This window comes from Hyperolius riggenbachi, chromosome 11, assembly GCF_040937935.1.
Source record: "Hyperolius riggenbachi isolate aHypRig1 chromosome 11, aHypRig1.pri, whole genome shotgun sequence".
NCBI lineage: Eukaryota > Metazoa > Chordata > Amphibia > Anura > Hyperoliidae > Hyperolius > Hyperolius riggenbachi.
This window is the reverse complement of record NC_090656.1, coordinates 131,215,177-131,229,923: the sequence shown is the minus strand read 5'-3', so window position 1 is coordinate 131,229,923 and position 14,747 is coordinate 131,215,177. Positions and strand designations below refer to the sequence as shown.

Sequence of the window (14,747 nt, the reverse complement as noted above, 5' to 3'; positions counted from 1 at the left end):
CAAATAACTTCGAGTTGATGCTAATCTATATGCAAATGTATGCAGCTTGAAAATGAACCAATTGAATTTTACCTTAGCAGGATTTGATTGGTTCATTTTCAAGCTACATAAATTTGTATAATTTTGCATCAACTCTAAGTTATTTGCATCTACTTGACCACTAATCCTTAATATCTCAAGGCACTATGAGCAAGAACAGGGTTGGGCAATCTTTACGCAGCCCGGGCCGCATTCTTCACACATCAACCCCCCTCCCTTCTTGCAGAGTTGCGAGTGGGCAGCGGGGGATTTGAAACTCACCTTCAATCACAGCTTCCCGCGTTGCATCTCCATGGTAACAGGGTGTCACATGACATAACGTCAGGACGTGCCAGTGTATTACACGCTGGTTGCCAGCGTGTAATACTCTGGCGCATCACAAAGTCCCATCATGGGACCTCCTGTTGCCATGGAGACGCGACATGGGAAGTGGTGATTGAGGGAGAGTTTCAAATCCCACGTTGCCTGCTCGCAACTTGGCAGGAAGGGGGAAAGGAGGGGAATCAGTCCGCCTTTTGGCAGGCCGGTGTAACAGAGGCACATGGGCCGGATGCGACCCATGGACCGTAGATTGCCCAGCACTGAGCTAGTAGGAAGCAATTTTCTATCTACTATAAATAGAAGTGGCATGCCAGCATCTTAAAACAGGGATAAAAATAAATAAAGCAAGTACACTGCCATTGTTGATCCTAGCCGAATTTGAATAGAGTTTACCAACACAAAGTGTACCAAAGATCAAAAATCTAAAGAATCCCAGACTGGGTCTTCATGCGCAGTAGATCCGGACTGATGCGGCTGAGTCTGTTACAGGGGCTGATTGCGGCAGAACGGCACCCCGTGGGGGACTCGCACGTGCTTATGGGGCTGGAGTAAGCCCTAGGTAAGTATTGAGTCTTTAGAAATATCTGATCTCTGGTTTACTTTAAGATGACCATACACTAGGCGATTTGTAACAAATCAGGAAAAAAAAATTGCTTTTTGAAGTAAATCGCTCTCAGTGGAAAAGAGCCCTAAGAGTCAATCTATTATGGGCAGAAGAATCAGGTACAGTATTCATAAAATCACATATTTAGCGTGTCAAGATACATAAAAATGTATTTAAATATTAGTCTACAAATAAGTCAAGACACTGGTTTTAAAATGTCACACAATTAGCCATTTTAATTCCTTTGAAAAATATGCGGAGCATATGGTCCACTGGCTTCTGAGATTTGGTAAAATTGGGCATCTGAGATTTGGTGGCAAATTTAGGGTGCAGCATGAATCTTCCCCATCTGACTTACCTGAGACAGGGCATTCCCTAAGCAGGGATTCAACTACTGTGGACTGAACAGCGAGGCTCTTTTCACAGCAAGGGTTTGATTCAATATAGCGTTATAACTGCTATCACAGCAGTTATCACGCCATCTGCCGCGCGCAAAGATTTTCACGCGAACAGTGTTACTTCTAAGGCTTGGGCATGATCACATGTGCGTTTCACGTGAACCGCGCATGTGATCACATGCAAGCTTTCGCTTATCACGCAAAGTAACGCTGTTCGCGTGAAAACCTTTGCGCGCGGCAGATCGCGTGATAACTGCTGTGATAGCAGTTATCACGCTATAGTGAATCGAGCCCAATGCCCGTTGTGTTGCAGCAGACAATATCGCATCACAACACAATGCAATGACATAGCTATGAGGCTCTTACATTGATTGTGGTGCGGCGTGTTGTTGGAATAGTGCACAGCATGCAATGAAATGACAGGGCAATGTTTGTGTTTACAGTGGCAGTGAGGCATACTTTAATTGCACTGTATGGTCGCTCCACAATTCTACAGAGCGTGATGCAACTTTTTAGCTCCGTTGTGACGCAATCTTTTGCAATGCAACATCCAGAGTGTGAAAGGAGACTAAAGGGTTAGTAAATCATATTTAAAGTGCAACTAACAATTCCACAAGGTAACTTCTGCAGCTGGATGAAACCATAAAAGTTTCACAGATATTGGTCCAGCCAAAAAGTCTGTCTGGGGCAGAATTTTCAAGTATCACAATTTAGTTAGCCCTTTCTATTCTTATCACAAATATACCATGTATGTGCTGCACTGGTATGTAGCACTGCATGTCAGGCACCTGGTGTTAAAGGGAAGGTTCAAGCAAAATAAAAAAATGAGTTTCACTTACCTGGGGCTTCTACCAGCCCCATGCAGCCATCCTGTGCCCTCGTAGTCACTCACTGCTGCTCCAGTCCCCCTCCACCAGCTAGTTCTGCTTCTACCAGCCCCATGCAGCCATCCTGTGCCCTCGTAGTCACTCACTGCTGCTCCAGTCCCCCTCCACCAGCTAGTTCTGCTTCTACCAGCCCCATGCAGCCATCCTGTGCCCTCGTAGTCACTCACTGCTGCTCCAGTCCCCCTCCACCAGCTAGTTCTGCTTCTACCAGCCCCATGCAGCCATCCTGTGCCCTCGTAGTCACTCACTGCTGCTCCAGTCCCCCGCTGGCAGCTTTCTGACCTCTGGGTTGGCGGGCCGCATTGCGTACATTTTTACGCATTCCCGCTAGTGCAGGAACATTAACACAAATATTTTTACGCGTTACTGGTTCAATGCATAATTTTTTACGCATTGAACCAGTAATGCGTAAAAATGTATGTGTCGGCAAGCTGCCAGCGGGGGACTGGAGCAGCAGTGAGTGACTACGAGGGCACAGGATGGCTGCATGGGGCTGGGAGAAGCCCCAGGTAAGTGAAACTCATTTTGTTTTTTGCTTGGACCTTCCCTTTAAGGGCAAAAGGTTATACAGAGTGCTATTTTAGTGTTGCACAAGTCTTTCCATTGTTACTAACCTTAGCCTACACTTACCCTTCATTTGGATATTCTAGCTATTAACCATTACCTCTTTGCCTAGACCTGACATGAAACCTAGTCTTACCGTAACCCCAAGCTTCCTACTTACTGTATGTGCCAACACTAACAGCTTTAGGAAGCCCAGAACTAATGGGGTCAATTTTATAGCTCTCAAAACTGCTGCTCGACCAAGAAGAAGGGTGTAGTTCCCTTTTACAATATTTTCTTTGTCTGTACCTTTACTAAGATCCTAGGCAAAAAGCAAGTTGCCTAAACTATTTTCAAAGGGTGTGATACACAAAAACAAACTTTTTTACTGTACTGTGACGGTTGGTATTCAAGACAAACCATGGGAAGCCTTAACAGAGATTTCAAAATAACATTTGGAAAAGTGCAGCCCACTGCCTGGCTTATGCGTATAAATTACTGAAACACTGTTCTTAGCAACAGTTTTGCAGTACAGTTTTCTCCTGTCTTCGCTTATAAGATTAGTTAAAACAAATTACTAATTCTAATGTGGGGCAGAAATGTTTAGCTCATCCAATGATCCATCTGACCTCATCAAAAAGGTATCTAAAGCCATTGAGCTGTCAACAATTGCCATGCCATTAACCCTTCTACTGGCATAATACTACCCGTGGTGTACACTCAAATGTCCAGAAGACAATACAATACTGGATGCTGGAATAGAATTCCAGGTTAATTATGTTGAGTCTTTAGAGCACTTTCTTCACAGAAGGCTTGGTGTCTTCTAGTCACTTCTAATGCTTATGCACCAGGGTTTCTAGCACTTGGCCGGAGGAACAAGGGAATACTTTCAGGTTGGGCTGTGACCTGTCACCCTGTGAGAATAAGAGAAGACATTAAATAGCAAGAAGGTAGACCAGTACATAAAAATCATACTCAGATTTAAATCAGCATGTGTGATCGACAGTCATAGCCTCTCACATTCACCTCTATCTGCATATATGTAGATGTGCAAGGATACAGAGGCGCCAGTAGGATAAAACAAGATAAAAGGTTTAAAACTGTTTAGGTGGCGGTGGTGGACCGTCCACACACAAACAGACCAAAATCGCTGTTGATTGTAGAAAAAAACAACAATTTATTCACATACTCCTACATAAAAGTGCAACGCGTTTCACGGGCAAACATCCCGCTTCATCAGGCAGTAAACGAACGGAGTATCTCACAGCTCTGAGTATATTGAAAGCTTGGCACCTCTGTGAACACAGAGGTGCCAAGCTTTCAATATACTCAGAGCTGTGAGATACTCCGTTCGTTTACTGCCTGATGAAGCGGGATGTTTGCCCGTGAAACGCGTTGCACTTTTATGTAGGAGTATGTGAATAAATTGTTATTTTTTTCTACAATCAACAGCGATTTTGGTCTGTTTGTGTGTGGACGGTCCACCACCGCCACCTAAACCGTTTTAAACCTTTTATCTTGTTTTATCCTACTGGCGCCTCTGTATCCTTGCACATCAAGTTATCCACCCTTGGTGGAAGGGTGATATACCCTCTTTTCTTCTATCTACAGAGAGCGACATCTTAGTCCTGAGTGGGGTCAGGCTTAATCTCCCCACCTGCGTATACAGTGGTTGCCTTAGAGCAACCCAGGTTTGTAAGTATAATACTTTTAACAATTTTCTCGATTTATACAACATACTACACTATATTGGGCTCTCGGTCTTCCTTTTCTGCATATATGTAGAGGACTTTCACCTTGCATCGCTGGGTTCCCGGTTTAAATCTTGACCAGGACACTATCTGCTCCATTTTTGTATCACAGCTGATGCTTCCATAGAGGCAAAGGAGGCCATTGTCCCAGAGCCTGTAGCCCCCACCCCAAACTTAACTGTGCTCCTCTGAAGCACCTGGAAGGCCTTCAGTGGAGTAGCACCTCATCTTTCCTGGCGGGCGTGCTCCTCTGTCAGTCCGTGGCTCCGTGCACTCATTTTCATCCACCGCTGGCTGCAACATCTCTGTGACCCCGCAGCATGTCAAGGAGGAGAGGTGCTTTCCCATAAAATATTTCCGTAGACTATGACGGGCATATGACTATGGCAGGAAGGAATTAGATTGTGAGCTCCTCTGAGGACAGTCAATGACAACACTATTGACTATAAAGTGCTGGGAAACAGGTCAGTGCTATATAAATACAAAATAAAATTAATCTACCATGTAGGTTGGCATAAATTATTTCTCTGGCTGCAAGAGGACACAGAGAACCAGCAACTTCTAAAAATGCAGCCGAAACAAAATGTAATTCATTTAGAAATGGGTCCTTATGCGCAAAATCTCAATGTTACATCTCTATACTTCCAAGCGACTGCTGCTATCTGACTGAACAAATTAGTATTAATAGGGCTGCTTTGAAATGCAACTTTACATAGTTTTAAAGAAAATGGTTTAAAATGCTGGTGCTATACAAGTACTTTTGTGTTAAAAGGTTATCAAGCAATAAGAAACAGATAATGGGAATATGTAAGGAACTACTTCGTGGTATAGCAGAACCTGTTTGGTCCACTCTTTGGTGTCACTAATGCCCCTAAACTCAAATTTCCTGCATAATTCTCTATACAGGGTAAAGACATTCAACTATCTCACTTACAACAGTACATTAGTTGATTTGGCATTGTATTTAAAGGGATACTTAAGTCTGGCCAAAAAAATGAGTTTAACTCACCTGGGGCTTCCCTCAGCCCCCTGCAGCTGATCGGTGCCCTCGCAGCTCCGCTCCGATGCTCCTGGACCCGCCGGCGACGACTTCCGGTTTCGCCGTCACCGGCCGACAGGCATGGGAATGTGAGTGATTGTTCGCGTTCCCAGCCACAATAGCACCCCCTAGGATACTATTGCGGCTCCTGGACCCGCCGGAAGTCGTCGCCGGCGGGTCCAGGAGCATCAGAGCGGAGCTGCGAGGGCACCGATCAGCTGCAGGGGGCTGTGGGAAGCTCCAGCCCCCAGGTGAGTTAAACTCATTTTTTTGGCCAGACTTAACCTCCTTGCCGGTTATCCCGAACACAGTTCGGGGTAACCTGCGCAGGAGGATTTCTCAGGCCCCGCTGGGCCGATTTGCATAATTTTTTTTTTGTTACAAGCAGCTAGCACTTTGCTAGCTGCTTGTAACTTGCGATCGCCGCCGCTCGCCGCCGATTCGCCGCTACCCGCCGCGCCGAGCCGCCCCCCCCCCGCCCCAGACCCCTGCGCAGCCTGGCCAATCAGTGCCAGGCAGCGCTAAGGGGCGGATCGGGGTTCCCTCTGACGTCACGACGTCCATGACGTCGGTGACGTCATCCCGCCCGGTCGCCATGGCGACCGGGGAAGCCCTGCAAGAAATCCCGTTCTCAACGGGATTTCTTGCATACTCTGATCGCCGAAGGCGATCGGAGTAGGTAGGGGGATGCCGCCGCTCAGCGGCTATCATGTAGCGAGCCCTTGGCTCGCTACATGAAGCGAGCCCTTGGCTCGCTACATGATTTAAAAAAAAAAAAAAAAAAAAAGTGCGGCGCTGCCTCCTTGCCGGATTTTTTAGACCGGCAAGGAGGTTAAGTATCCCTTTAAGCACTAGTAGGCTAGGATTGCCAAGAGTGTATGGCATCAGCTTCTTAGCCAGCAGTTCTTTGATTTGTTCCACAAAAAAAATAAAGTTAAAGGTCAACTGTAGCAAGAGGGATATGGAGGCTGCCATATTTATTTCCTTTTAAGCAATACCATTTGCCTGGCTGCCCTGCTGATCCTCTGCCTGTAATACATTTAGCTGTAGAACCTGAACAAGCATACAGTAGATCAGGTGTTAAGGTGGCCATACACTGGCCCGATTTGCGGCAGTTTCGACAGCAGATTCGATCACTGGGATCGAATCTGCTGCCAATCGTTCGCGCAACACGCACCCGCCGATCCGATTTCCTCCCGAAATCGGATCGGTCCGTCGATCGCGCCGTGCGGGAAATTACCCTCGATCGCCCGCGGGTAGGGAGCGCGTCGCTAGCGGCGGCCGATCCGATCAGGTATACATTACCTGAGGCTGGCTCCCGGGCATCCCGTCCGTCACTGCTCCCGTCATGGCACCTCTGGCATCCTCGTATAACTTCCGCTGTCATGCCAGTGACAGCGGAAGTACAACTAGAGGGCGCTCTATTTGAACTTCCGCTGTCACTGGTGTGATAGCTTAAGTTCTATGCGGATGCCGGAGCCGGAGGTGCCACATGACGGGGACATCACGCCCGGGAGCCAGCCTCAGGTAATGTATACCGGCGGGGGGAGCGGCGGCAGCACCACCACAACAGATTGTGATCGGTTTCAGGCTGAAATCGATTCACAATCTGTTTGCAGGAAAGGCAGCCATACGATCCCTCTCTGATCAGATTCGATCAGATAGGGATCTGTCAGCTGGTCGATCTGATGGCACATCGACCAGTGTATGGCTGCCTTTAGCTGTAATTGTCAGATCTGACAAGATTAGCTGCATGCTCGTTTCTGGTGATTAGACACTACTGCAGCCAAATAGATCATTAGGGCTGCCAGACAACTCGCATGGTTTAAAAAGGAAAACAAATATAGCAGCCTCCATAGCCCTCTTGCTACAACTGTCCTTTAAGGGTCCAAACCGCACAATCTAGGTAAGGAAATCATTTTGGAATTGAAGCGCAATCATCTATAGATCTGCTGCAACCCTATACATGCATTCAAGTTGAAGTTGCTATGCCTTATATGTTGCTGCTTTTTGGCCCACATGGAAAATACATTAGTAGATTAGAAAGAGGAATTTAAGGAGTTATGTATTGACTGCAAAGCACTGGTCATCACTACACTCCCCCAAATCCCATAAACTTAACCTGTCACCTAACCTTATCTCTTTTCCATCCTTCCCTGTTCCCCCTCTCCTCTGCTTTATCTACACATTCAACCTGTAGCTCTAAAATGTAAAATACATATATGTAAGATGTACATTTGTCTTAGAGTAAAATAAACTATAAATTATTTTCCCCCTTTCATAATCTACAATAGGTACAGTTCTGATTGGTTTTGGACTAGCACAAATTATCACGGGGGGGATTCTAAATAATTCCTTTATTTTGCAAAGCACTGCCTAGACAGCAGTAGTGCAGTCCCATTGCTAGAACAGCATGCACACTGGCCAGTATCTTCGTATAGGTCCTTTCCAGGGAGGGCTTTTGAAAAGAATAAAATACATTTTGAGATTACCCCAAGAGGAGTTGAACTAGACAGGTGAGTAGAAATAGACAATAGTCAAGAACGTCCATGAATGCAGCCATTGCTCTATAAGGGAAGTCAGCTTTCTTTATAACATGCATTACTTGTAGCCTATGGAGACTCAGTCTTAACCAACCTTTGTGAATTAATAAAACAGCTCAAATATATTTTAAGGAGCTGCCTATACAAACGCACTGCAATCATCCAAAAGACCAGGGGACACGTCACCCACTGTGAATTCTAGCTTAGTTAAGCAGGCCGGGTTCTACCAACAGACATTTCACTAGGAGCAAAAGTGTGGGAATGTAGAGACTTCTTGATTTCTCACGTCTTCCAGGATTCAAATGCTGGAGCAGGCAAGTCTTTGACCTGATCCCAAGAGAAAATGGCCTAATATTCAAACCTCCCTTGGAAATCGAACTACTGTGCCCAAGTGATAATGTATTTATCAACCTAGTCACCTTTAAGAAGGAGAAGCCCCTCAATCTGAGGGATTTGATCCATTTAATTTTACCTCCACTTCAGTGCAATACATTAGCAGTGTTCAGCATATGCCCAGTGAGAGAAGCCTTGTAGCTTTTAAGATTCTGAGAGGTCTAGTGGAGAAGGAATACCTCTGGGCATGTGTGTCTCGTGTGCATGGCAGCAGCGAAGGACATTTTAAAACGTCTGTTGATCTGTTAAGAGGGACCAACAGGGAATTTAATTAGCATGTGGTCTGGTAATGGTTAAAAATACCTACTGTCAGTGGCATAAGAAATTTAAAGTGCACTTTATTCTGAGACAGATGTATATCTTATATGAATTTATTATGGGAGTGGTGTACATCTTATACGTATTTGTACACATGGATTTTCGTTCCAAGGGTGTTTATTAAGATAAGGAAGGTCATGTTACACAAATTATCAATCAGAAGATTAAATCCCCTCACGGGGGGGGGGGGGGGGGGGTGCAGGTATTATAGCGTCACTAACCACATTGAGCAACCTTCCTAGCAAGACATTTAGGCATTAAACATCTTTTATTTTTGTTATGGAGTAGGGGGTGGAGAGAAAAAGAGGGGGGTAAGAATAGGAAAGGGACAGAGGATAAAAGTATGATCCATGAGTACATGACATGCCGATGGAGTCAATGAGTGGAATAGCATAGGAAGGGGGGTGGGGTACACATGGATTTAAGTGTCCTTTTACATTTAATTGCCTACCACAATGCATCGCACCATTCCACAAACCTTGCTACATGCGGCACGCAGAGAATCTGGAGGCCACCCGCCCTCCAAAAAGCTTTGTCGCTTAGTCCTGTGCACACACCCTCAGTCATGTGCATAGCGCATGATATTGCTGCTGTCTTTCACATAAAATACTGAAGCTGAAGTGGTGCCGATCCATTTGTCTATCACAGTGCATGAGAGGAAATTCATCAGCTGGCTATACCAATCTGCGTAAGTAAACCGCGTGACATAATGAAAATGTGCGCGTTCCCTTGCCTTGCTTCGGAGATCGCAGCGTTACCACGCACATTGAGAAGTAACACACTGCAGACTCTGCGTCAGTTGAAGCACTTCTGTCGCGTCGCAGAAATTGGGACTTTAGGCTGGTTTCACACCAGGACGTTGCGTTTTAGGGGACGTTATGGTCGCATAACGTGCCCCTAACGCAACGCCTGGTGCTCTCTAGTGTGGACGTCAGAGTGAGCCGTGTTGTGCAGCTCACTCTGGCGTCCGTGATGCCGTGATGCGCACTCTTGGACGCATGCGGCATCACGTGGTCCCGCCCGGCCAATCGCCGCACAGAGCGGCCGCTCCAGGAAGTAAACACTGCACGTCACTGAGTGAATATTAGCCATGTGCTTGGCCGCTCTCCGCTCCTCCCCAACATTACAGCGCATGTGCAAGCAGTCTAACGCGGCTCTGCCGCTTATTAAGTACTGCATGCAGTACGTTCTGTTATGGCGCAGCGTTACTGAGTAACGCAACGTGGGCACTGTGAACAGCCCATTGATTTTTCATTGCTGTGCTGTGGGCTGCGTTACAGGCTGCTCTAACGTGCGCCTGTAACGTCCCACTGTGAAACCAGCCTTAATGGACCTTGCAACGACCTGCAGCAGGAAAGGGTAACGCAATGCACCAAGTATAAAAGGGGCCTAAAAGGTTTCACAATAGCAGTTCTTTAAATGGTTCCTACCTCCAAATCTATTTCTGAACGCAACATCAACTGTCTCCTCACCCAATACCTTACCCCAACCCCACATGATAAACCTGGCGTAACTAACCTACCCTTAGGAGACCTGGCTTAATCTTCATTATTCCTTCTACAGCTGGAAAATTCAGAGGCTTTGTTTTCAGGAAGGCCCCTACTGCCAACAAATGCCAGCACTGAAACCAAATGTGCCAAAACAAATTGCTTCAGTCTACACTCTGGCCTTGCCATTTTTTGGCAAGTCTTGACCTTACAGGTTCACGTTAAATATGAATAAACATTTTCTGCATGTCTGTACTTACCAAGGTCAGGATACAACACACTTGCAATTCAAACAGCCCTTCTCACTTTCATCAGGAGGATTCAGTTTACGCAACTTATGCTGTCGTATCTCACGCACTAATGTGTAAAAGGCATCTTCTACTCCCTGGGTAAAATAAAAGGATACGGTAAGTATCTGCTTTAAATTGACAGGACTAATAAAACTCCCACAATTAATGAGGAATAATAGTTTATGTTAAACAAATGTCACAGATGAAATTGTGATACTGTTTAGGATGCCACCTGCTGGTCTAACTGGCAAGTACAAGAAGGGCCAAAAAAAAAAAAAGTAAAGTCATAGAGAACAACATGACCTAGTTATCAGTCACCAAGGCTGTAAACCTTGCTCTGGAATTGCCAGAGGTTTATTTACGGACCTAAATCAACACTTTCTTCAGCTCATCAGCATTGCCAGAGTGCAATGCTGATGAGCACCAAAAGAATAAAGGCGTTTATGCGTGGATCAGATTGTGCGCTCCACTGAGGAACGGCTAATGAGAGGACCATGGGACTAGTGCTGCAGAACTGTGCAAAAGTGAAATCCGCACAATGTCGGCAGAATCTGTAAATCTTTATTTGGTCATTACACACGACAGGCTAAAACCAGCACCACATGCTGACATGTTTCGGGCGTTACACGCCCTTAATCATAGCATAGGCGCAAGCGAGAAAGGGTGACTCATATATAGAGTGAGGTTACACCCAATATCACATGCTCAAATGACCCCACCCACAAAGAAAAGTGCATATACAAAAACAAGGACAAAAAGTCCCCCAATTAGTGTAGTCTGGTACATAAAAACATAATATAAAGATAAAAATGTAAATGCCTATGATTACACACACTATGACATTACACAGCAATGGATATGATCATCTCAATGATTACAAAGGTTCAAATTAGATCATAAAACTACATGATAACAGCAGGCAGAAATGAACAACCCAGTCACTTCAAGTGACTGTGTTGAGGTCCCATTTTGCATTGAGCCCTCCCGGCGAGCGTGTCCCTAACTGGAAAATCCAATATGCCTCTCGGGTGAGGAGACGTTTATAAACGACTCCCCCTCTCGTAGGCCTCAGGACACGCTCGATACCCTGAAATGAAAAGGAGGACATATCACCTGAATGGACCAATCTAAAGTGCTTCGCTACATTTGACACCTCCAGAGTTAACCAGCCAGCTCCCCTATAGTGTTCTGCTATACGTTGTCTGAGATGTCTGGTAGTACACCTCACGTATGGAATATGGCATAAAGAACACGAGATTAAATAAATCGTGTACTTCGTGTCACAATTTATATATTGTTTTATGGGGAAAGTTTTACCATTAGACAAAGAAATAACAGAACGAGTGGGCTTATGTACGGCACAATAATGGCAGGTTGAAAAATTACATTTGTAGGGACCAAGGGTGGTCAGCCAACACAGCATTTGCATACTGGAGGGAAAGAGACTGGGTGATAGAATGCTCCAGAGTGTGGGAGCCCTTCTACTCGCAAACCTGACTCCCTGTTTTATTATCTGGTTGAGAGTTTCGTCTGCTTGTAACACGGGCAGAGACTTCCTCACAATCTGCGTAATTTGGTTAAATTCTTGACTATAGGTAGTCACAAAAGTAGTTTCTGTATTGGGACATGACAATGTCCGACGGGGACCAGAGGTTAATAGTTCCTCTCTGGTTCTCATCAGGGCCCTCCTCCTCCCCCTCTCAATCATCCATCTAGGATAACCACGTTCCGCAAGACGAGAACCCACAGCATCCAACTCCAAACCTAGGGCTGAACCATTAGAGCAGTTGCGGCGTACCCGGATAGATTCACCCACGGGAACCGCACGGATGGTATGGGACGGGTGGCAACTGTTAGCCCTCAGGGTGGAGTTGCCACTGCAGGGCTTACGGTAGGTGCCAGAAACCACAGAGGCAGAAGAGGGGTCACCCCTCAATGTTAGGTCAAGATAATTGACCTCCGAGGGGGTCCACTGGGAGGTGTACACTAAATTTAGAGAATTTGCATTGATGAACTCCACAAAATGTGAAGCCTCGTCACGCGTGCCGTCCCAGACGACCAGCAGGTCGTCTATATATCTGCCGTACCACACAATATGACCCGAAAACATATTTGAATCGCTAAACAAGTGGAGCTCCTCCCACCAGCCCATGTATAGGTTAGCCAGTAAGGGAGAAAATTTTGCTCCCATTGAGGCTCCGCATCGTTGTAAATAAAAATCAGATTCAAAAAGAAAATAATTGTGGGTGAGCAGATATTGGACGGCACGCCCGACGAAGAACTGGAGGTCAGCAGAGAAAGCAGAGTATCTCGCCATATGGTAATCAAGAGCATCCAGAGCAAGAGCATGTGGGATGCAGGAGTATAATGATTTGACATCAATGGCAAGCCAACTGTAGCTGTCGTGCCATTAAAAATGCTGTAAACTGCTAAGCACATGCTTGGTGTCTTGTATATAACCAGGGAGACGTCGCACTAGAGGCTGTAGGTGTTCATCTACCCAATTTCCCAGGCGCTCCCCCAGAGAGCCAATTCCAGCCACAATTGGCCTGCCCTCTGGGGGAAAACCCTGTTTGTGGATCTTGGGCAGATGATGAAACACTGGGACAACAGGCGAAGAAACGGCAAGATACTCTGCTAGTCGCCCGGAGATCACCCCCAGACTTTCACCTAGGGACAGGAGCACAAGCAACTGCCTGCTGAACTCCGCAGTAGGATCACATCTCAAAGGAGAATAAGTGACTAAATCCCGGAGTTGCCTCAATGCCTCTATGCGATAAACCTCAGTGTCCAGCACGACCACTGCTCCCCCCTTATCAGCATTCCTAATGATGATGCGTGCATTTGCTTTAAGGGAGGAGAGGGCCTGCTTTTCAACAGAAGAGAGGTTACTGCGGAGGCCTGAGGTCCTGGCAGAGGCTAACTCTAGAAGCTCTCTCTTAATAACCTCCTGGAAAGCATCGACGGGGGACTGCGGGCCGCCGTCGGGTAGAAAGCTGGATTGCGGATAGAGATAGGCCTTACATCATCTTCCGAGACCAAGGGGACCGTCTCTGAGAGCAATTGCTCTAATGACAAGAGAGACTTAGTGTCCCCAAAGTTTCCTATATCAGGCAAGACCACATCTCCACTGACCGCAATGTTATCCTCGACCAAATCCGCAGTCCGCCCGTCAATGAAGTGCTTTCTCAGGAGGACAGACCTGACAAATTTGTTCACGTCCAAAAGTGTAGAGAACACATCATGGCACGACAGCTACAGTTGGCTTGCCATTGATGTCAAATCATTATACTCCTGCATCCCACATGCTCTTGCTCTGGATGCTCTTGATTACCATATGGCGAGATACTCTGCTTTCTCTGCTGACCTCCAGTTCTTCGTCGGGCGTGCCGTCCAATATCTGCTCACCCACAATTATTTTCTTTTTGAATCAGATTTTTATTTACAACGATGCGGAGCCTCAATGGGAGCAAAATGTTCTCCCTCACTGGCTAACCTATACATGGGCTGGTGGGAGGAGCTCCACTTGTTTAGTGATTCAAATATGTTTTCGGGTCATATTGTGTGGTACGGCAGATATATAGACGAGGGGCTGCACGGAGGGGATTTGGGGGTGAAGGGACCCCCGTTTAGCCGCGGGATAGCGGCGTTTTAGCAGGGGCACACATGCCCCTGCTAACTATGAGCTCTGAAGCAAGATTTATTCTCGCTTCAGAGTCTCTTTAAGCCCCGTCTACACGAAGCGATGTTACTTATCAATCGAGCCACTGATGTGGCTCGATTGATAAGATCCAACAGGTCGGATCTTACCACCGCCGATTCCCTGCTCGTTCCCCATGAGGGGACGATGGCGGGGAATCGAGCGGAAGATAATCGGCGCTGGGCGGGGACGAGGGCGGATCGAATCCGGCGCACGTGCGTCGACGCGGCAGGTACGCGCGGGGATGCAGAAGAGGCGATCCGGCGGCTAATCGAGCCGCCGGATCGCCTCGTGTAGACGGGGCTTTAGACTCTACGTGGCAGACAAATAAGATTCCTGGATCAGCTCTGATGGAAAATTGCCTGGTAATTATAGCTGTGAATGACCTTCAATGCATGGAAAGAAGCTTGCCTCCTTTAAAAGCAGTTCCCGAA

The 14,747-nt window shown here is 46.5% G+C and overlaps 1 protein-coding gene across 5 annotated transcripts in view; it reads right to left on the bottom strand.

Annotated features, from left to right (window-relative positions):
• Positions 1-2,774: 2,774 nt before the first annotated feature.
• Positions 2,775-14,747, bottom strand: part of HRAS (HRas proto-oncogene, GTPase) — a 125,874-nt gene continuing 113,901 nt past the window's right edge. For 4 of the 5 annotated variants that reach the window (XM_068261727.1, XM_068261728.1, XM_068261729.1 and 1 more), the window contains exons 6-7: positions 10,584-10,708; positions 2,775-3,706 (exon numbers count right to left, since the gene is read on the bottom strand). In XM_068261727.1, coding sequence (XP_068117828.1) covers positions 10,589-10,708 — 120 coding nt within the window. In that variant the 3' untranslated portion in view covers positions 2,775-3,706; positions 10,584-10,588. Of the gene's footprint in view, positions 3,707-4,722; positions 4,925-10,583; positions 10,709-14,747 lie in introns of all 5 variants that reach the window. The other variant, XR_011024964.1, reaches the window with a different exon arrangement.